Source organism: Tachyglossus aculeatus, chromosome 4 (assembly GCF_015852505.1).
Source record: "Tachyglossus aculeatus isolate mTacAcu1 chromosome 4, mTacAcu1.pri, whole genome shotgun sequence".
Lineage (NCBI taxonomy): Eukaryota > Metazoa > Chordata > Mammalia > Monotremata > Tachyglossidae > Tachyglossus > Tachyglossus aculeatus.
Genome location: NC_052069.1, coordinates 113,810,014 through 113,833,929, shown reverse-complemented (window position 1 = coordinate 113,833,929; position 23,916 = coordinate 113,810,014). Strand labels below are relative to the sequence as shown.

General features: G+C 49.0%; 1 protein-coding gene across 1 annotated transcript in view; it reads left to right on the top strand.

Moving 5' to 3' along the window:
- The window catches only part of LAMC3 (laminin subunit gamma 3), a 72,608-nt gene that overhangs the window by 17,886 nt on the left and 30,806 nt on the right, over nucleotides 1–23,916 (top strand). The window contains exons 3-8 of the mRNA XM_038745929.1: nucleotides 7,748–7,878; nucleotides 11,357–11,523; nucleotides 15,244–15,432; nucleotides 16,223–16,340; nucleotides 17,388–17,486; nucleotides 18,628–18,764. Of these exons, the coding sequence (XP_038601857.1) occupies nucleotides 7,748–7,878; nucleotides 11,357–11,523; nucleotides 15,244–15,432; nucleotides 16,223–16,340; nucleotides 17,388–17,486; nucleotides 18,628–18,764 (841 nt within the window). The remainder of the gene's footprint in view (nucleotides 1–7,747; nucleotides 7,879–11,356; nucleotides 11,524–15,243; nucleotides 15,433–16,222; nucleotides 16,341–17,387; nucleotides 17,487–18,627; nucleotides 18,765–23,916) is intronic.

Genomic DNA, 23,916 nt, shown 5'->3' with positions numbered 1-23,916 from the left:
AAAAGGGAAAACAGGCATTGAACAGGCATAGAGAAGCGACATGGTGTAGTGAATAGAGCCCGGGCTTGGGAACCAGAAGGACGTGGGATCTAATTCCGACTCTGCCACTTAATAATAATAATAATGATGGCATTTATTAAGTGCTTACTGTGTGCAAAGCACTGTTCTAAGTGCTGGAGAGGTTACAAGGTGATCAGGTTGTCCCATGAGGGGCTCACAGTCTTAATCCCCATTTTACAGATGAAGTCACTGAGGCCCAGAGAAGTGAAGTAACTTGCCCAAAGTCACCCAGCTGACAATTGGCAGAGCCGGGATTTGAACCCATGACCTCTGACTCCAAAGCCCGGGCTCTTTCCACTGAGCCATGCTGCTTCTCCGTCATGTGCTTCTACTTCACTGCCATGTGACCTTGGACGAGTCACTTAACTTCTCTGTGCCTCAGTCACTTCATCTGTAAAATGGGGGTTGAGACTGTGAGCCCCACATGGGATAGGGACTGTATCCAACCCAATTTGCTTGTATCCACCCCAGCGCTTAACAGTACCTGGTACGTAGTAAGCGCTTAACAAATACCGTAATTATTATTATTGAATCCTCTTTTACAGTTGAGGAATCTGAGGCACAGAGAAGTTAAATGACTTGCCCAAGGTCACACAGCCGACAAGTGGCGGAGCCAGGTTTAGAACCCGGTTCCTCTGAGATCCAGGCCAGTGCTTTCCTCTAGACCACACGGCCTTCTGACGCTCCACTGTTTGGAACATTGAATCCGGCCTGACACTCCAAGACTTAGACCCAGTTGAAAGAGTGGTATGTTGCCGACTTGTACTTCCCAAGCGCTTAGTACAGTGCTCTGCACATAGTAAGTGCTCAATAAATACGATTTAATGAATGAATCTGATGGGAAACCCTGCAGGTAGGCACGCTGAGATTTACCCAGGTCAGGACAGGCAAACAATTTCCCCTAGGAAAATGCCGTGACTCATCCCTCATGCACCTATATATATGTGTATATGTTTGTACATATGTATTACTCTATTTACTTATTTATTTATTTTACTTGTACATATCTATTCTAGTTTATTTTGTTAGTATGTTTGGTTTTGTTCTTTGTCTCCCCCTTTTAGACTGTGAGCCCACTGTTGGGTAGGGACTGTCTCTATAAGTTGCCAATTTGTACTTCCCAAGCACTTAGTACAGTGCTCTGCACATAGTAAGCACTCAATAAATACGATTGATGATCCCTCAGTTCAGCATCTCTGAGGGGTGGGAGGTGCTGGCTGGCAGGGACCTCACAGCTAGGAAACTATTCATTCCTCTGTCAATTGATCTGTTACACCACTCTTAAGGGGTTCCATGTGAAGGGAGAGGGCTCCAAATAGCTCCCGAAAGTGACCCCTGCTCCGCTGCATCTGGCCAGCCGTGGAGCAGAGAGAAGATCAGGAAGCCCTGAAGCCCTGCCAGGAAAATCAGCGGGAACCTGATTCTGCCATGATTGCGGGAGAGAAAGATTTATCTTTGCTGTCCTGCACCAGGAGCTGGGACTGAGGCCGGCTACCCCGCCGTGGACCCAGGTTAACCACTCTGCTGAAAGTCAGCCACTGAAACTCATCATATCCCAATCAGTGGTCTTCCCCCCTGCTCTCCCCACTCCCCCTTCCCACAATCTTCAGCTCATCTGCATGTCAAGGAGAACAAAATTAGAGATGAGCCTCGGGGTGGGAAGCTTTAGGGCAACAGTCTCCAACAGCATGGAGCAGAGGGAATTTTTGCTGTACAGTGATATGCTTGGAAGCAGGGGATTGAACCAAATGACCTCCAGAGTTCCCTTCCAGCTCGGTGAATCTGTGATTTACGAAGGGCTTTTGGGCAAGTGATGCTAAATGGGGGTGCTTCATAATTAAACAGAGCTGTCCTGGATGGTTAAGTATTCCAGGCAGGGAGTCAAACAGATGATCTTTGAAAGTGCCTTCCAGCTCTCTCTTTTGTGGGGTTATTTTTATTTGAGGTTTTTTTATGGTATTTGTGAAGTGTTTACTATGTGCCAGGCCCCCGACCTCAAATAACTTACGGTCCAACAGGTAGCATAAACACAGGATGAACAATTTTTTAAATTCATTCCTTTATTCATTCAATCGTATTTATTGAGCGCTTACTGTGTGCAGAGCACTGTACTAAGCGCTTGGGAAGTACAAGTTGGCAACATATAGAGACAGTCCCTACCCAACAGCGGGCTCATAGTCTAGAAGGGGGAGACAGACAACAAAACAAAACATGTGGACAGGTGTCAAGTCATCAGAATAAATAGAAGTAAAGCTAGATCAATCAATCAATCAATCATATTTATTGAGCACTTACTGTGTGCAGAGCACTGTACTAAGCGCTTGGGAAGTACAAGTTGGCAACATATAGAGACAGTCCCTACCCAACAGTGGGCTTACAGTCTAGAAGGGGGAGACAGAGAACAAAACCAAACATATTAACAAAATAAAATAAATAGAATAGATATGTACAAGTAAAATAAATAGAGTAATAAATATGTACAAACATATATACATATATATATACAGGTGCTGTGGGGAAGGGAAGGAGGTAAGATGGGGGGGTGAAGAGGGGGACGAGGGGGAGAGGAAGGAGGGGGCTCAGTCTGGGAAGGCCTCCTGGAGGAGGTGAGCTCTCAGTAGGGCATTGAAGGGAGGAAGAGAGCTAGCTTGGCAGATGGGCAGAGGGAGGGCATTCCAGGCCAGGGGGATGACGTGGGCCGGGGGTCGACGGCGGGACAGGCAAGAACGAGGCACGGTGAGGAGGTTAGTGGCAGAGGAGCAGAGGGTACCGGCTGGGTTGTAGAAGGAAAGAAGGGAGGTGAGGTTAAATTCCTAAATCCAGAGATTTTGTGGGTTTTGCCTTTGGAGACTATTTGAGTTTTTCACACACAGGGACAGAGTCAGGAATTATGAACTAAATGGGGTTAGGGGCCCAAGAGAGAGGAAACTTCAGGGCAGAGTAATTCATTCTCCCTGGCTCCAACCCTCTTTTCTCCCCAAGTACAGCTCTAGGTATGAGGCACAGCCATACTCTGAGTTCCCAAGAGCAAACCTCATTCAGTTCTAGCGTGGCCTAATGGACAGAGCAGGGGCCTGGGAGTTAGGGGACCTGGGGACTAGTCCTGGTTCTTCCATGTACCTGCAGTGTGACCGTGGGCAAGACACTTAATGTCTCTGGGCCTCAGTTACTTCACTTATAAAATGGGGATTTGATACCTGTCCTTCCTGCTCAGACCGACTCCTGTATGGGATGGAGACTGTGGCAGGGACCGTCTCTATATGTTGCCAACTTGTACTTCCCAAGCACTTAGTACAGTGCTCTGCACACAGTAAGCGCTCAATAAATACGACTGAATGAGTGAATAAATGACCCGATTATCGTGTACCTTCCCCAGTGCCTAAAACAGCGCTTGACACATAGTAAATGCTTAACAAATACTATAATTATTGTTATTATCATTGGCCCTCAACCCTTCTATCCTTCAGAGGCCTAATTCAGTGCTAAGCAAGTGAGCTGGGGGAAGGAAGGGCATTTCACCGCTTGAGAGGCCACTCCATACAGCACAGGGATGTGGCCAGGCTGATTATCTTGTACTTCCTCATTCGTTCATTCATTCAGTCATATTTATCGGGTGCTTACTGTGTGCAGAGCACTGTAGTAAGTGCTTGGGAAGTACAAATCGGCAACATATAGAGATGGTCTCTACCCAACAACAGGCTCACAGTCTAGAAGGGGGAGACAGACAACAAAACAAAACATGTACAAGTGTCAAAATGGTCAAAACAAATAGAAGTATAGCTGTATGCACATCATTAACAAAATAAATAGAATAGTAAATATGTGCAAGTAAAATAACACTCCATTCATTCATTCATTCAATTGTATTTATTGAGCGTTTACTGTGTGCAGAGTACTGTACTAAGCGCTTGGGAAGTACAAGTTGGCAACATATAGAGACAGTCCCTACCCAACAGCAGGCTCCCAGTCTAGAAGGGGGAGATAGACAACAAAACAAAACATATTAACAAAATAAAATAAATAGAATAGTAAATATGTACAAGTAAAATAAATAGAGTAATAAATCTGTACAAACATATATACAGGTGCTGTGGGGAGGGGAAGAAGGTAGGGCAGGGGGGATGGGGAGGAGGAGAGGAAAAGGGGGGCTTAGTCTGGGAAGGCCTCCTGGAGGAGGAGAGCTCTCAATAAGGTTTAGCACAGTACAATACTTGACACATAGTAAGTGCTTAATATTTCCCTTTTTTTAAAAAAAAGAATCAGATAAAATGGGTAGAAATCTGATCACTTTGAGCAGAATTGGAGAAGGAGGGGTCTAAAATGGAGCAGGAGGAGAGGGGCTGAAGGGAGAGAGGGGCTGAAGGGAGAGAGGAGCAACAAGGAGAAAAAGATAGAAGCAGTGGTAGAGCCCGGGACTGGGAGTTAGAAGTATCTGGGTTCTAATCCCAGCTCCTCCACTTAACTGCTGTATGACTTTGAGCAAGCCATTTCACTTTCCTGCGCTTCAGTTACCATATCTGTAAAATGGGGATTAAGACTGCAAGCCCCATGTGGAACATGGACTGTGTCCAATCTGATTAGCACGTATCTACTTCAGAGCTTAGTACAGTGCCAGCAATACAGTAAATGCTTAACAAATACTCAATCAAAAACAAAAACAAAAAACCAGGATACAGAGACAGGGAAAAAGGAAGAGGTGAGGAAGAAGAAAGAAGCAGCAAGAAGAAGAAGAGAGAAGCAGTGTGGCTCAGTGGAAAGAGCCCGGGCTTGGGAGTCGGAGGTCATGGGTTCTAATCCCGGCTCCCCCACATGTCTGCCGTGTGACCTTGGGCAAGTCACTTAGCTTCTCTGAGCCTCAGTTACCTCATCTGTAAAACAGGGATTAAGACTGTGATCCCCACATGGGACAACCTGATCACCTTGTATCCCCCCCAGCGCTTAGAACAGTGCTTCGCACATAGTAAATGCTTAACAAATGCTATCAAAAAATAGAAAAAGAAAGAGGAAGGGAGAGTAATGAGGGCAGTGGGGTCTGGGTGGGGAGGGGGGTGTCTTTCTTCCACCATCACCCACCAGCAACCTCCAGCTCTGTTGCCATTTAAGCTGGGTGGCTGTCGGCAACAGGTGGCCGGAACCAGGGGCAGACTGTGGCCAGGCTGGTCCTCTGGGCTATGAATAGTTCCTGGCGCTACTGGGTGGTGATTTTTACATCTTGCCAGCAACTCCCACCCACAACGCCGAAGAGTCAATTCATCTTCACGGTCGGCGGTTGTGGCTGCATCTAATATTACCCCTCCCTGGGGAGAAGAAGAGGAGGAACCAGCCACCATCACCGCCACGACTGAGGGGTTCTATCCTATCACCTTCACCTCCGTGGGAATCCTTACTGGACCTGCTTTAGGCTTTCCACAAGCCTAAAGAAGACTCTTCTTTCAAGCATGACCCTCCCCGCCCCCCCACCATTTCAGGTCTTCCTCGGATCCCCTGAACCCTGGCCTAGCCCTGTCTGCCCCGAGAGCTGGGCCTTGAGTGCTGCCATTGGAGGCCTAGCTGACTCTTCCCCATGGCTCTAAGCATCGCCCCAGCTGTACTGGGCGATGTCAAGGAATGTAGGAGTGAAGGAATTATTGACTGAATGAAGGCTGGTGTCATTAGAGAAGCAGCGAGGCTCAGTGGAAGGAGCCCGGGCTTTGGAGTCAAAGGTCATGGGTTCAAATCCCGATTCCGCCACTTAGCTGTGTGACTTTGGGCAAGTCACTTAACTTCCCTGCGCCTCAGTTCCCTCATCTGTAAAATGGGGATTAAGACTGCAAGCCCCCCGTGGGACAACCTGATCACCTTGTAACCTCCCCAATGCTTAGAACAGTCCTTTGTCCATAGTAAGGGCTTAATAAATGCCATTATTATTATTTAAAAAGCAAAGAGTTGGAGGAGGGTGCAGAGCAAGAAGGAAACCACTCACTCTACATAGCTTTGACCTGGCCCTCTGTCAGGAACCTTGGAACCTCCGTGCCACTCAATCTGTATTTTATTTATTATACCTGTAATTTATTTATTTATATTAATGTCTGTTTCCCCTCTAGACTGTAAGCTCACTGTGGGCAGGGAATGTGCCTGTTTATTGTTATACCTTCCCAAGCGCTTAGTAGAGTGCTCTGTAAGTGCTCAATAAATACGATGAAGGAAGGAAAGAGCTCAAGATGTATGATTGATTGAATGAATGAATGAATGAATGAATGAAAGGCCCAGTCTGTACTGAGTGGCTACTGTGGCAGAATATGTACTAGGGGTTGTGAGGATCTTTCAGCCTAATGGGGGATGCAGAACAGCCTAAAAGAAACATACAACACAAGTTACAGAAGCAAATGACTGAAACAAGGTACCTAGGGACCCAGATGACCAAATCCCATAAACATAATTTACAGAGGCATGTATGTATACTAAAGGATTAGTGGGATGATTGGAATGCCAGGAGCCAGATGGGGTTAATCTAGGAAAGCGGGTGGGTTTTTGTAGAGTTTTGAAGAAGAAAAAGAACATATTTGGTGGGGGGGGTGGGGGGGAGTGGGGAGAGGAGGGGCATGATATGTTGAATTTGGAGAAGAGCCAGAGGAGAGCAATCAAAATGATTAAAGGGTTGGAAAATTGTCCATATGTAGAAAGGCTAGCTTAACTGGGTTTATTTAGTCTGTAGAGGAGAAGGCTGGGAAGGCCTTAATAATGGGCTTAGAGTATGTGAAAGAATATTACAGGAATGATGGAGAACAGTTGTTCTGCTTCTGTAAAGATTGAGACAAATTGCAGCTGGTGGGATTTAGATTAGACATTAGGAAGTACTTCCTGCCTGCCAGGTTGATAGGACACTGGAACTCAATACTAAGGAGAAATGACACTGATCTGAGAGAAGCAGTGTGGTCTAGTGGAAAGAGCGAGGCTCTAGGACTCAGAGGACCTGGGTTCTAATTCCTGGATCCATCACTTACCTGCTGAGTGATCTTGGGCAAGTCACATTATTTCTCTGTGCCTCAGTTCTATCATTTGCACAATGGGGATCCAATACCTGTTCTCCCTCCTGCTCAGACTGTGAACTCCATGGAGATCCTCATTATCTTGCATCTACCCCCTTGCTTGGTTATAATGCTTGGCACATAGTAATCACGTAACAAATACCAGAAGCTGCATAGCTCAGTGGAAAGCACACGGGCTTTGGAGTCAGAGGTCATGGGTTCAAATCTCGGCTCTGCCACTTAGCTGTGTAACTTTGGGCAAGTCACTTAACTTCTCTGGTCCTCAGTTACCTCATCTGTAAAATGGGGATTGAGACTGTGAGCCCATCGTGGGACAACCTGGTCACCTTGTAACCACCCCAGCACTTAGAACAGTGCTTTGCACATAATAAGCGCTTAATAAATGCCATCATCATTATTATTATTATCATTATCTCTGACAGTGTTTAAATGCTGACCACTTGAGGCCGGGGCTGAACCAGGTGACCTCTTTCCTCCCAGATTCAGGATTCCATCATTCTTTGCCCTGGAACTAGGAAGTCCATAACTTTTGACAATAGAAAGGGACTGAAGCAGGCTTCGGGGTGGACCCTGGGGCTTTGAAGTGATCAGTGTAGGGACAGAGCGGGATGCCCAAACCAGGCACCCACAGGGTTGTTGGCCTGAATGTCCCTCGACAGGAATGGGTGACCAGCACTGAACTGCTCATCTCCCTGGACCGGCTCAATACCTTTGGAGATGACATCTTCAAGGACCCCAAGGTGCTTCAGTCTTACTACTATGCCATCTCTGACTTCTCTGTTGGGGGCAGGTAAGTTGGGGAGTAGTGGGAAGGGCGGGAGCTCCTTTTGGTAAAGTGAAAGAAGAGGCAGCTGAGCACCCCAATGAATTTGGAATGCCGTGATCCCAGCATTGAAAGCCAAGGACACATGCAGGGGAATCCAGTTTGCTGTTGATGGGTAGCAGGTGAAGATGGAGAGGGAGGAAGAGAGAGAGCGAGCAGTGAGAGTCAAGGGAAAGAGAGAATTTAATTTAAAACTATACTACTATGAGACTACATGTTTCAGGTTTGTGTCCTATGCAGCAGAAGGGAGAGTACAAGAGAAAGAGAAGTTAACACATCACAACTGCAGAGCCTGCCCAATTACTGCTGGGAGGAATTTGATAATTAATTCCCTTAACAGCAAAATAACTCCTCCTCCCAACTTGCTATCCATTCTGGGCGGAGAAGGCAGAACATCAGTCTCAGGACCATAAAACAGTAACTCAGTTTACTTTCAAGGCTGATTCATTCATTCATTCAATCGTATTTATTGAGCGCTTACTATGTGCAGAGCACTGTACTAAGCGCTTGACAACCCAAACCAAGGTGAGTTTGGGTATTTAGAATAATACTCAAGTGAATGAACTTAGTTGATAGGGCACCTGTCCAAGAGACGAAGAAAATTCTGTCTGATGCTATGAACTTTTGATGATCTGAACTAGTGTTTGGCCCAATTAGTGTGACTCGTTGGTTTTCTCTGGTCCTGGACTCCCCAGGGAAGCCTCTCCCAGCCAACTCTTCCACCTCCGCAACACTTGCTCAAATCCAGCTCCCCAGACCATCATCCTATACACAGAGAAAGGATGAACAAACCAGTGGTTCAAAGCCTTTGGGATTGTCCCACCCATCGGAGACCCCTTGCTGTCTCCTTAGACCATCAGTTCTGAGCGTGCAGACACAGCTCTGGCGTTCAGAGCAGCCTGGGGCTGGGACACTCTGCCCAAGGGAATCAACTGTGATGATAATAAATGAGAGAGGGGATTCTGGACTGTGCCCGTTTGGCCATGGCAGAGTGCCAGGCAGGATAAAGCCACCTCGGTCTGGCTCTTTTGAATTTTCCCATCCTCGGTTTATCCCAGGCTTCAGCCAGCCTGCCTGCAGCAGCAGGAAGAAGTTGCTAATTAGTAGTCCTGCCATTCTTTCTACCCAGGATGTTGGGAAACTCAATCTGGTTTTACTTTTCTTAGAGCATGTACCCTTCCAATCTGGACCGTGACGCTACTTTTCCCTTCCCACATCCCACTCCTTTTTTTTTTCCATTGGCATTTGTAAAGGGCTTACTTTGTGTGAGGCACTGTACCAAGTGCTGGGGTAGACATAGCCTAATCGGGTTGGACACAGTCCATGTCCCATGTGGGGTTCACAGTCTTAATCCCCATTTTACAGATGTTAGGCACAGAGAAGTGAAGTGACTTGCTCAAGATCAAAGACCAGATCCTTCTGATTCCCAGGCCCATGCTCTATCCACTAGGCCACACTGCTTCTCTGCTTCGCACTCCTGTGTGTCTTTGAGGGAAGGAAGACAATGCCTGAAAGTCCTGCCATTTCTGTGCAGGGATGATGTGGTGCAGTGAAGGGGCCCAGTTTGCCCTCCACCTTAGCTTTAGTGGCCTCACATCTGCTCAGCTCTTGTCCTGCTGGAGCAGCTGCCAAAATACCCAGCCTAGGAGACTCCTTGCTGGTTCACTTGCTGATTAGCTCTGCTGGGAGCACCACACTCTGGTCCTGTTGGCATCTCTGCCCCAGATAATAACAGGGCCAATAATGGTGATATTTGCTTAACACTTACTCTGTGCCAAGCACTGAACGTAGAGCTGGGGTACTTAGTGCTGGAGTAGTTGAAAGAGCACGGCCTTAGGAGTCAAAGGACCTGAATTCTAATTCCCGCTCTGCCGCTTGTCTGCTGTGTGACCTTGGGTGAATCACTTAGCTTCACTGTGCCTCAGTTTCCTCATCTGTTAAATGGGGACTGTGAGTCCTACGTGGGACAGGGACTGTGTCCAACCCAATTATCTTGTAACTATCCCAGTGCTTAGTACAATGCCTGGCATATACAAACTAACAAATACCACAATTATTTTTATTATTCAAGATTATCAGATCAGACCTCATCCCTGTTCCACATGAGGCTCACAGTTTAAATAGTGCTTCAGAGAGAACCATCTCAGAAGCGGGAGTAATGGGGAGGTGTGGGGCATGAGGGAAGGAGGCTGGAGAGGATCTGAGCGGAGCCCCGGAGACCAGGTCAGAAACCAGGAGGAGCTCCTAGGCTGGATTTGGAGTTTCACAGGCAGAAGAAGCCTCGCCAAATCACCGGGCAGCATGGGAATCGATCCTCCCAGCCTCTGCTTCAAATGCCCTCCAATGTGGCCATGGCCTATGGCTGCAGACTGAAGGGCCCTGAAGCCCAACAGAGTCACTCCTTCCTCCTAGCTGCCAGGCCTGGCCAAAAACACTCATCACCCCTTGAGCTGAAAGGTGCATAGCAGACAGCAGGGGAGTGGCCCCTGTTCTGCTACTTCCCCCACCCCCTCAGGGTCCACCCAAGGGGTCGGCTCCAAGGGTGAGCCGGGAGACTTTACTCCACCACAGCCTGGGTCCCCACTACCTCCGCCTCTCCCTGAGCCCAGCCGAGCTGTGCGGACCCCAGAAAACCAGGCAGTGGAGAACTTACTCCCTCCTGAAGCCTCCATTCCTGCCTTGCTCATCCCTCTCCCCACCCAGCCTACCCCTGGGGCTTTTTTTTCTCCAAGCCCCACACTGGACCCACCTGGGGCAGAACGGCCCGACTCCCAGTCACAGAGACCTTTGCTCCTGGACTTCCTGAGAGTCAAAACCCATGAGATAAAGAGGTCCACCTTTGCCCTCAAGCCCCCTCTCTCCACCCCAAGAGCAGCGCTGACCTGAGGCATCTGGGTCCCTCTCCCTTTAATAATAATAATAATAATGGCATTTACTAAGCACTTACTGTGTGCAAAACACTGTTCTAAGCGCTGGGGAGGTTACAAGGTGATCAGGTTGTCCTACGGGGGGCTCACAGTCTTAATCCCCATTTTACCGTTGAGGGAACTGAGGCCCAGAGAAGTGAAGTGACTTAGGCAAAGTCACACAGCTGACAAGTGGCGGAGCCAGAATTTGAACCCATGACCTCTGACTCTAAAGCCCGTGCTCTTTCCACTGAGCCACGCTGCTTCCCTTTGCCATTTGGGGCTACGGTCCTGGTAGGGGGAACCCCAGGGACGCTTTCTGCCTCCTCCAAGCTTCCCCACGGGGTCCCGTTTGGCTGTCAGGCCTAACGTCAGGATCTGGAGATATGTAGCCTGATGGCCAGAGGGATTAGTGAGGGGCTGGCACCCAACACACCGAATCCCAGGTCCCCCGCCCACCCTGGCTGGTCCCCCAGGACTCCCACCATGCCACCCGCTCCTTCTCCCAGCCCTCCCAAGCTTCCCATTTCTCCTTCCAGGTGCAAATGCCATGGGCACGCCAGCCAGTGCGGCCTCGATGAGGATGGCCGATTGGTCTGCCTCTGCCAGCACAACACCACGGGTGTCGACTGTGAGCGCTGCCAGCCTTTCTACCAGGACCGGCCCTGGGCCAGGGGGACGGCGGATGCCGCCAACGAGTGTCTGCGTGAGTGTCGGTGGGGCCCAGTGGGGTGGGGCCCGGTGTCGGGGAGTGGGACGGGGCTTCTCGCCGACAAGGCCGGGTAATGAGGTGGAGGGCTGGCTGGCTGGGTCTCTTTCCGCAGAGCTGCGGGGGCTGAGAGTCCAGGCAGAAACAGACGGAGGTACGGAGAGGAGCACGAGAGGCCAAGGAGGACTTAAATCCCAGACAGGGCAGGGTGGAGGCGGTGGCCCTGTCTGAGATTCCTGCAGGCAGTTTTTGTGCTGGGAGTGGGAGGTTTGAACCGGGTGAGAAGTCCCACTGAAAGCGTTTTCCAAAGTCTCCAACCCTTTCCAGCCCCGGCCCTGACCCAACTCCAACACCGAGAGTTGCCTCCAGGGCTTCAGAATGGGCTCGGGGTCATCAGGGAGCAGAGAAGAGAACTGCTGAAGAGTCCGGTCCCACTCCAAATGCGGGGATCCGTCCCTTCTGCCCGGCGAGGTCTGGGGAACCAGGGCTAGCCTGGTGGGCCCTCTCCACGGGGACTACATATTCCTGGGAAAAAAAGTCCTGCCGGATCGTTGTGAGAAGGCGGAGGGTGTAGCATTTGTAGGGGTTTTGTTGCTTCTTGACAGTGAAGACTCTGGCTGGGGCTCCAGTTCAGACTCCCCCACTCAAACCTCCCACCCCCAACCCCCTAGTCCCCATCTTCCTAGAACAACTGCTTGTCGCGGGATTAGAACCCATGACCTCTGACTCCCTAGCCTGTGCTCTTTCCACTGAGCCACACTGCTTCTCAATACATATGTGTATTTTGTCTGTAGGTTGCAAGAATCTATGTGTGGGAGCGTGGGTGTGTGTGCACGTACGCACAGTTGGTGAATGTGTGCGTATGCAGGTGTGTGTGTGGATGTGTGTTTAAGTGTGTATTTGTATGGGGGAGTGTAAATCAAATCCAACCAACCAACGCCAGGGCAGGGTGTGCAGCTTGTAAAGCAAAACTGCAGATGGGCAGGGAGAGTGAAGCAGCCAAAGCAAGCCCTAGGGAGGGCTGCTGCCACCCAACCATCCCACTCCTTCCACCCGATGCCCCACGAGCCCAGGCCCCTCTGAGCTGCCCTTCCTTCTCCACATGCCAGATCCCAGTGGTCATGGATTCGAATCCCGGCTCCGCCACATGTCTGCTGTGTGACCGTGGGCAAGTCACCTAACTACTCTGAGCCTCAGTGACCTCAGCTGGAAAATGGGGATTAAGACTGTGAACCCCGCGTGGGCCAACCTGATCGTCTTGTATCCCCCCAGTGCTTAGAACAGTGCTTTGCATATAGTAAGCGCTTAACAAATGCCATTATTATTATTATTATTATTATCCCCATCCGCCTTGGGTAGGAATTTTTCTGCCAGCTGTGGATCAGCTGCAAATCCCAGGATTTTAGCTAGAGGAGGAAGAATGCACTGTTAGGTGTCTCGTCAACTAAGGGAGCCTCTGAACCACCAGGCCTCTGGGACTCCAGCCTGGCGGCCGAGGGGACAGGGAAATACACGCTGTTCCCTGGACAGGGCTAGACACTGGCAGGAGACGCCCTATGTTCCGTGCTTCTCCCTAATGTTTTCCTGCTGGTCTCAGCCACCGAGTCTTCTGGAAGTTCGCTCTCTGCGTTTTCCCTCTCAGCTCAGAGGGGGTTCTTCTAATCACATGAGCCCTGGGGAAACTGTGGGCCAGCTGACAGTTTTACTCCCTAGCCCTCGCTTCTGGACGCTGGTCACTCTCCCCGCAGCAACCAGAAGTCTAGAGTGGGATCGGGTGAGAGGCTTAGGCCATGGCAAGGTTAGGGGGTTTGAAGAGCACCAGCTGGGATCTTCATCCTGTGGAAAATTCAGAGTGGAGAAGAAGGGGACAAGGGTGTGGAGCCTCAATCTGAATGTTTTCATAAGAGGAAAGAAAGTTTTTGGCCGCCTCCAGCTCCCTGGAGCAGTCTCCCTGACTCTCCTGGTCACACACATAAGGTCAGAAGGGAAAATGGATATAATTAGGGCGTGGGCCTGACCAGCCTGGCTCCACTAAGAGCACGGGCTTGGGAGTCAGAGGACATTCATTCATTCATTCAATTGCATTTATTGAGCGCTTACTGTGTGCAGAGCACTGTACTAAGCACTTGGAAAGTACAATTTGGCAACATATAGAGATGGTCCCTACCCAACAATGGGCTCACAGTCTAGAGAAGCAGCGTGGCTCAGTGGAAAGAGCCCGGGCTTTGGAGTCCGAGGTCATGGGTTCCAATCCCAGCTCCGCCAATTGTCGGCCGTGTGACCCTGGGCAAGTCATTTCACCTCTCTGGGCCTCAGCGACCTCATCTGTAAAATGGGAATAATGTGAACCCCCATGGGACAACCTGATCACCTTGTAACCTCCCCAGCGCGTAGAGCAATGCTTGGCACATAGTAAGAGCTCAATAAATGCCATCATTATTATTATCATTATTATTATTAGAAGAGGGAGACGGACAACAAAACAAAACAAGTAGACGGAACTCCATCCCTTGCTGGTGGATTGTGGTCATTATATTGTGGCGTGCCCTTCTCCCAAGCACTCAGTAATAATAATGATAATGATAGCATTTATTAAGCGCTTACTATGTGCAAAACACTGTTCTAAGCACTGGGGAGGTTACAATAATAATACTAATGATAATAATAATAATAATAATAATGGCATTTATTAAGCGCCCACTATGTGCAAACAACAGTGCTTTGCACATAGTAAGCACTTAATAAATGCCATTAAAAAAAAAAAAAGAACATGGGTTCTAATCCCGGCTCCACCACTTGTCTGCTGTATGACCATGGGCAAGCCACTTAACTTCTCTGGACCTCAGTTAGCTCATCTGTAAAATGGGGATTAAGACTGTGAGTTCCACGTGGGACAACCTGATTATCTTATATTTACCCCAGTGCTTAGAAGAGTGCTCAGCACATAGTAAGTGCTTAATGAATCCCATTACTATTATTATTACTACTACTACAAACCCTGAGTGTGGAGTGAACTGGCCCCTCACTGGACAGAGACACTCTCAGCTTTGCCTGCAGCTCTGCCACCTTGAGGGTCCTCCCTGTGCCTCAGTTTCTCCATCTGTGAAATGCGAAGAATTATGTCACCTAGCCGACTCCTTGAGGCTGAGGGAGATGAGACAGCAGTGTGGTCTAGTGAATAGAGCATGGGCCTAGGAATCGGAAGGATGGGTTCTATTCCCGGCTCCATCACTCGTCTGCTGTGTGACCTTGGACAAGTCGCTCCACTTCTCCGTGCCTCAGTCACAAAATGGGGATTAAGACTGTGAGCCCCATGTGGGACAGGGACTTTGTCCAACCTGATTATATCGTTAGCACAGTGCCCGGCACATCGTAAGAGCTTAACAAATGCCATTAAAAAAAAAAAAAAAAAAAAAATTAGGCCTGTGGAGCTCTAGGGAAATGCCAAGTAATAATAATAATAATTACGGTATTTGTTAAGCACTTACTCTGTGCCAGGCACTGTACTGAGTGCTGGGTGGATACGAGCAAATCGGGTTGGACACAGTCCCTGTCCCACTCGAGGCTCACAGTCTCAATACCAATGAGGGGGTGTCCGTGAGGCTCCTTGACAGACTAATCACACGCCGCCCCCACTACCCGGCTTTGGCTTCCTTTTCCCAACTCCTCTCTCCCACACTCGGCTTCCTGATCCCTCCCCTCCCTCTCCAACCACAGCCTGCAACTGCAGCGGCCTCTCGGAGGAGTGTTTCTACGACCGGGAGCTTTTCCGCAGCACGGGACACGGGGGCCACTGCCGCAACTGCAGGGCGCACACGGCTGGGCCCCACTGCGAGCGCTGCCGGGAGAACTTCTACCGTTGGGACCAGCAGAAGCCCTGCCAGCCATGTGACTGCCACCCGGCGGGTATGCGGGGGCTCCCCTGGGGTCTTCCTCTGCCAAGACCACCGGCCAGGTCCTCCTCCCCCTGCTCCTGCCCCATCCTCACTCTCCCCTGTGCCACTTGGGCCCTGCCCCGTCTTTAGCTACACCCCGCAACTGCTCCGGGGAGCCCGCGTGGCGCCTGAAGAAGGGAGTTCGGAGATCTTGGCTGTAGTTCAGACTCTGCCGCTGATCTGCTGAACGATTGTGAACATGAGTGCTTACAAACTGCTCTAGACTGTAAGCTCACTGGGGGCATGAAATGTGTCTGTTTATTGTGTTGTACTCTCCCAAGCACAGTGCTCTGCAACAAAGTAAATGCTCAATAAATACAATCAAATGAATGAATGTCCCTTAACTGCTCTGTGCCTGTTTTCCCAACTACAAAATGGGGTGAGTAAACCCTGCCCCTCCCTCCTTCCTCCTCTCCCTTTTCAGGTCCAGATCAAATCCCGGCTCTGTCACGTGTCTGCTGGGTGACCCTGGGGTAGTCACTTTACTTCTCTGTGCCTCAGTAACCTCATCTGTAAAAAAAAGGGGATTAAGAGTGTGAGCCCCACAGTGGGACAGGGACTGTGTCCAACCGGCTTAACTCGTGTCTACCCCAGAGCTTAGGATAGTACACAGTAAGCACTTAACAAGTACCGTTATTATTATTATTATCCAGTGAGATCATTGAAAGCAATTTGGAAAATGAAGGTGCCAGATTTGTTTGGGGTATTGCGTTGTCGGTGTCTCTGTCCGATCCTCAATCTGTCTTCTCCTCACCCCGCAGGTTCTCTGCTGTTGCAGTGTGACAGCTCCGGCACCTGCATCTGCAAGCCCAGTGTGACCGGCTGGAAGTGTGACCGTTGCCTCACTGGTTTCCACTCCCTTAGTGAAGGAGGATGCAGGTCTGTAATCCACCACGTGGGCGTGGGTGGTGTTTTCTACATGCGTATGTGCATGCATGAGAACATGGGTGTGTTTTTGATGTGTGGTGGTATGCAATAATAATTAATAAAAATGGTATTTGTTAAGCGCTTACTATGTGCCAAGCACTGCTCTAAGCACCGGGAGAGATACAGGGTAATCAGGTTGTCCCACGGGGGGTTCACAGTCTTAAACCCCATTTTCCAGATGAGGTAACTGAGGCACAGAGAAGTTAAGTGACTTGCCCAAAGTCACACAGCTGGCATTTGGTGGAGCCGGGATTTGAACCCATGACCTCTGACTCCAAAGCCCGTGGTCTTTCCACTGAGCCACGCTGCTTCTCAAGATAGATTGTGAACCCCATGCGGAACAAGGAGGGAGTCTTATCCCAGAACCATACAATTAGCCACAGCACTTAGCATATTTTAAGGTTGAATAAGTGCTGTAATTATGATAATAATTTAGACTCCCCTTTTAGACTGTGAGCCCACTGTTGGGTAGGGACTGTCTCTATATGTTGCCAACTTGTACTTCCCAAGCGCTTCGTACAGTGCTCTGCACACAGTAAGCGCTCAATAAATACGATTGATGATGATAATAATTATAATTGTGATGTTTGTTAAGTGTTTCAGGGCAGCGTACTAAGCGCCGGGGTGGATTCAAGCAAATTGGGTTGGACACAGTCCCAGACCTACCTGGGGCTCCCAGTCTCAATCCCCATTTTCCATTCATTCATTCAGTCATTTTTACTGAGCGCTTACTCTGTGCAGAGCCCTGTACTAAGCACTTGGGAAGTACAAGTTGGCAACATACAGAGATGGTCCCTACCCAACAGTGGGCTCACAGTCTTTCCAGATGAGATAACAGAGGCACAGAGAAGTGAAGTGACTTGCCCAAGGTCACACAGCAGACAATGGAGGAGGATGCGGGTATGGGGGAGGGAGGGGCTGATCTGGGCATCAGAGGCATGTTCAAGTGGTGGGGCCGGCTCCCTGGGAGGGGCCTGTTCTCCTTGGTTTCCCCTGCAGACCTTGCACCTGTAATCCCGCTGGAAGCCTGGGGCCCTGTGACCCCCACAATGGGCGATGTCCCTGCAAAGAGAATGTGGAAGGTCACCTGTGTGACAGGTGAGCGTGACAACCCCCACGGACCCCCCAGCCGGCAAACACTGTTGGGGTCGGGACCCAGAGGAGGGAGACCCTGAGGCCGGGAAAGACTGCCCATGTTCAGTGTCAGAGATCAGAACATGAGGGGTCCCGTCAGGTTTTCCCTCGCGGGAGGGAGCCAAGGACTTGGAAGAGATGGGAGCTGAGCGGAGCTGCATGCTGGGACCCCGATTCCTGCAGCAGCTGTTCGTTCACTCATTCAATTGTATTTATTAAGCATTTAATGTGTGCAGAGCACTGTACTAAGTGCTTGGAACGTACAATTGAGCAACAAAGAGAGACAATTCCTGCCCACACCGGGCTTACAGTCTAAAAGGGGGGGAGATGGACATCAAAACAAGTAAACGGGCATCAATATAGATAGAATTATAATAATAATAATGATGGCATTTATTAAGTGCTTACTCTGTGCAGAGCACTGTACTAAGTGCTTGGAACGTACAATTGAGCAACAGAGACAGACAATTCCTGCCCACACCGGGCTTACAGTCTAAAAGGGGGTGAGATGGACATCAAAACAAGTAAACGGGCATCAATATAAATAGAATTATAATAATAATAATGATGGCATTTATTAAGTGCTTACTCTGTGCAAAGCACTGTTCTAAGCGCTGGGGAGGTTACAAGGGGATCAAGTTGTCCCACGTGGGGCTCACAGGCTTCACCCCCGTTTTACAGAGAAGTGAAGTGACTTGCCCAAAGTCACACGGCTGACAAGTGGCGGAGTCGGGATTTGAAACCATGACCTCTGACTTCAAAGCCCGGGCTCTACCCACTGAGCCACGCTGCTTCTCTATATTCACATCAAAACAAGTAAACAGGCATCAATATAAATAGATAGAATTATAGATATATACATATATACATAAGTGCGTGGGGGAGAAGGGCAGAGGGAGGGAGTCGAGGTGATGCGGAAGGGAGGGGGAGCTGAGAAACAAGGGGGCTTAGTCTGGGAAGGCCTCTTGGAGGAGGTGAACCTTCAGGAGGGCTCAAAAGTGGAGACGAGTGATTTTTTTGGAAAGAAAGACTGAGGGGAGTCCCTCGCACTCTGCTGAGGCCGCCTTCCTGCTCGCACTGACCCGTTTGCCCTGCCTGTGTTCAGATGTCAGCCTGGGACCTTTAACCTCCAGCCCCACAACCCCTCTGGTTGTACCAGCTGCTTCTGCTACGGCCACTCCATGGTATGCTCCACGGCCAGTCGGTACGAAGAGCACTTCATCCGCTCCGACTTCCGCCAAGGTAACAGCTGCCCACCCCCAACACAACGGGGCCCCCAGACCTTCCCTGATTCATTTCTGCTTCAGGACCTTTGAGCCACCTAAGCACTTCTCACAACACTAGAGGCCTTTTATGCATAGTTTACATACTCTATTAATTCCTCCTACCTGAAATTTATTTTCATGCCTGTATTCCCCTGCTAAATTGTAAGCTCCTTGAGGGAAGGGATGGTGTCTACCGATTCTAACGTACTCCCTCAAGAGCTTAGTGCAGTAGTGCTCTGCACACAGTAGGTGTTCAATAAATACCGCAAATTGATTAATTGATTGATGGATTGAGAGGGTCAGATTCTGAAGGCCTCTTAGAGACACAGGTTTTGACCCTCTCAGTCCTTTTTCAACTTTCCGGGACAGCTGGGATCTGGAGAGTCAGAAAATCCAAATTCCGAGGTATGGAAAGGGTCTCTCAGGGTCATCCCCTTGACTCCCAGAAAGACTGTCCCTCCACCCTCCCAATCAATCAATCAATCAATCAGTGGTATTTATTGAATGCTTACCCTCCCACTCAGATGGTGGGGTAGGGGAAGGAGGTAAGGAGCCTGTATGATTCCTGAAGATGTTCACAAACTACTCAGTAGCTGTCCATGCTCTGCCCAGTCCTGAGTGCGGCTTCTTACTGACCATTATGTCACAGTCAGGGAGTGTGGAATCAATCGATCAACTGTGTTTATTGAGAGTTTATTGTGCACAGTACTAAGTGCTTGGGAGCGTGCCATACAACAGAGTTGGTAGACTCATTTCATGTGTACTGGGAACTTACGTCTAGAGGGGAAGACAGACAGTAAAATAAATTACAGACATAAACATAAGTGCAGTGGGTCTGAGGGTCAGGTGAATATCAAGTGTTTACAGGGTGCAGATCCAACAGTATGGGCAACTCAGAAGGGAGAGGAAGTAGGGGAAATGAGGGCTTAGTCAGGGAAGGACTTTGGAAGGAGATGCAATTTTAATAAGGCTTTGAACGGGGAAGGAGTTCTAGGCCTGAGGGAGGACTTGGGCCAGGGGTCAGTACCTAGATAGATTAAATCAAGGTACAGTGAGTAGGTTGATGTTGAAGAAACAAAGCAGGCAGGTTGGATTGCGGTAGGAATTCAGCAAGGTAAAACAGGAGGGAGAAAACTGATTGAGTGCTTTAAAGCTGGTTGTAAGGCGTTTCTGTTTGATGCAGAGATGGATGGGCAACCACTGGAGGTTCTTGAAGAGTGGGGAGACATGGACTGAGTGTTTTTGTAGAAAAACGATCCATGCAGCACAGTCAAGCATGAACTGGAGTGGGGGAGACAGGAAAAAGGGAGGTCAGCAAGGAGGCTGATGCAGTAATCAAGGTGGGATGGGATAAATTCTGGGATTAGTGCGGTAGCAGTTTGGATGGAGAGGAAAGGGCAGATTTTAGAGATGTTGTGAAGGCAGAACCAACAGGATTTGGTGACAGAATGAATGTGTGGGTTGAATGAGAGAGAGGAGTTGAGGATCATGCCACGGTTATGGACTTGAGAGAGAGGGAAGATGGTGGTGACTACAGTGATGGAAAAGCCAGCATGAGGGCAGGATTTGTACAGGAAGATGAGGCATTCTGTTTCGAACATGTTTGAGAAATGTCCTGAAGGCAGAAGGAAAAGCGAGACTTCAGAGAAGGAGAGAGGTCAGGGCTGGAGAGGTAGATTTGGGAATCATCCGCCTGGAATAGAGTTCCCTTGGAGGACTTGAAGCTTTCAACATTCTTACTGGCCACTGGAGATGATCCCTCTCCTTTTTCCTTTCCAACAGGCCCTCGGGCTCCCTATTCACTGTATGCTCCTTACTGATGGTGTCTGTTAAGCGCTTACTCTATTGCCAGCACTGTTCTAAGCGCTGAGGTAGATACAAATATTCAGGTTGGACACAGTCCCTGTCCCACATGGGGCTCACAGTCTTAAGCCCCATTTTACAGATGACCACAGCCACCCAGTCAATCCCTCTAAACGCCCCCCAGAGCAATGGAAGTGAGACATATTGGGGTGGGCAGAGGGGTCCTCCAGGAGAAGGCAAGGGAGGGGGAGCCTGGCTGCTGGCTGGGTACACTGTATTTACTCCTTCCCGGGACCTGTCTCACAGTCTTAATCCCCATTTTCCACAGATGAGATAACTGAGACATATAGAAGTGAAGTGATTTGCCCAAGGTCACACCGCGGACAGGTTTCAGAGCTGGGATTAGAACCCAGGTTCTTCTGACTCCCAGGGCCATGGTCTATCCACTAGGCCATGCTTCTTCCTGTAAATTAACTTAGTAACAGAAAGCAAGTTCTGTTTCCCAACTGGATTACTGCATCAGCCTCCTCTCTGATCTCCCATCCTCCTGTCTGTCCCAACTTCAGTCTATACGTCACTCTGCTGCCCGGATCATCTTTGTGCAGAAATGCTCTGGGCATGTTACTCCCCTCCTCAAAAATCTCCAGTGGCTGCCAGTCAAACTACGCATCAAGCAAAAACACCTCACTCTTGGCTTCAAGGCTGTCCATCCCCTCGCCCCCTCCTACCTCACCTCCCTTCTCTCCTTCTCCAGCTCAGCCCACACCCTCCGATCCTGTGCCGCTAACCTCCTCACTGGCCCTCGTTCTCGCCCATCCCGCTGTTGACCCCCGGCCAACGTCCTCCCCCTGGCCTGGAATGCCCTCCCTCCGCACACATCCGCCAAGCTAGCTCTCTTCCTCCCCTCAAAGCCCTACTGAGAGCTCACCTCCTCCAGGAGGCCTTCCCAGATGGAGCCCCCTTTTACCTCTCCTCCTCTCCATCCCCCGCCGCCCTACCTCCTTCCCCTCCCCACAGCACCTGTATATATGTTTGTACAGATTTACTACTCTATTTTACTTGTACATAGAGAAGCAGCGTGGCTCAGTGGAATGAGCCCGGGCTTTGGAGTCAGAGGTCATGGGTTTGAATCCCGGCTCTGCCACATGTCTGCTGTGCGACCTTGGGCAAGTCAATTAACTTCTTCAAGCCTCAGTTACCTCATCTGGACATTGGGGATTGACTGTGAGCCCCACGTGGGACAACCTGATCACGTTGCATCCCCCCCAGCGCTTAGAACAGTGCATTGCACATAGTAAGCGCTTAACAAATGCTATTCTTCTTCTTATTATTATTATTATTATTATTATTAATTGTTATTATTATTATTATTATTATTATTATTATTATTATTATTAACACTGCTCTAATAGAGGAGAGGAGTATGCAGTCCTTGAAAGCTGCCCCGGGTTTGTGGGTACCGGGAATACTGGGCATTTTAATGCCACATTTGTGGGGCTTCAGCGCCCCCTGCCGGCCGTGCCAGCCTCCAGGCCCTCTTGAGCTCAAATCAATCAATCAATCAATCAATCAATCAATCGTATTTATTGAGCGCTTACTGTATGCAGAGCACTGTACTAAGCGCTTGGGAAGTACAAGTTGGCAACATATAGAGACAGTCCCTACCCAACAGTGGGCTCGCTCACAATCTAAAAGGGGAAAGCTCGCGCAGGTGGGCACCGCAGTGCCCGGGTTGACTATGGCAGAAGGAAAACTAGCCTTGCCAAGCTGACCAACACCCCGCAAAGTGCATGCGGGAGGCACCCCAAACCCAGCCTAACCCCTTTTATGCAACCCCTGAGCCCCCTCCTCCCAGATTGAGCCCCCTCCTTCCTCTCCCCCACCTCCCCTCCTTCCCCTCCCCGCAGTACCTGTATAGATGTATATATGTTTGTACAGATTTATTACTCTATTTATTTTACTTGTACATATTTATTATATTTATTTTATTTTGTTAATATGTTTTGTTTTGTTGTCTGTCTCCCCCCCTCTATATGTTGCCAACTTGTACTTCTGAAGGGCTTAGTACAGTGCTCTGCACACAGTAAGCGCTCAATAAATACGATTGATTGATAATAATAATGATGTTCTAGCTGTTCATTATATCTAGATGATATAATGATGTTGCCAACTTGTACTTCCCAAGTGCTTAGTCCAGTGCTCTGCACACAGTAAGCGCTCAGTAAATACGATTGAATGAATGAATGACCGTCTCTATACGTTGCCAACTTGTACTTCCCAGGCACTTAGTCCAGTGCTCTGCACACAGTAAGCACTCAATAAATACGATTGAATGAATGAATTTGTTCTGACAACTTGACACCTGTCTCCATGTTTTGTTTTGTTGTCTGTCTCCCCTTTCTAGACTGTGAGCCCGCTGTTGGGTAGGGACTGTCTATATGTCGCCAACTTGTACTTTCCAGGTGCTTAGTACAGTGCTCTGCACACAGTAAGCGCTTAATAAATACAACTGAATGAATGAATGAATTATATCTAGATGATATCTAGATGATCATTATCATAATAATGATGTTCACTTCTAGACTGTGAGCCCACTGTTGGGTAGGGACCGTCTCTATATGTTGCCAAATTGTAATTCCCAAGTGCTTAGTACAGTGCTCTGCACACAGTAAGCGCTCAGTAAATACGATTGAATGAATGAATGAATGTTGCATAGGGACCATCTCTATATGTTGCCAGCTTGTACTTCCCAAGTGCTTAGTACAGTGCCCTGCACACGGTAAGCTCTCAATAAATACGATTGACTGAATGATGGCATTTATTAAGCGCTTACTATGTGCAAAGCACCGTTCTGGGGAGGTTACAAGGTGATCGGGTTGTCCCACGTGGGGCTCACAGTTTTAATCCCCATTTTACAGATGAGGGAACTGAGACACAGAGAAGTTAAATGACTTGCCCAAAGTCACACAGCTGAGAATTGGCAGAGCTGGGATTTGAACCCATGACCTCTGACTCCAAAGCCTGTGCTCTTTCCACTGAACCACGCTGCTTCTAGACTGTGAGTCCTCTGTTGGGTAGGGACCGTCTCTATATGTTGCCAACTTGTACCTCCCAAGCGCTTAGTACAGTGCTCTGCACACGGTAAGCGCTCAATAAATATGATTGAATGAATGAATGAATGAATGAATGAATGAATGAATGAGTTCAAAATTCCTGACCTGAAGGATTATCCCTCCAATTACAAGGTGGTACCTATGGCGAATGGCTTATAAAACCGACCCACCCCAGAGCATGTGCATTAAGGAAATGGTGCAAAGATAGAGAAG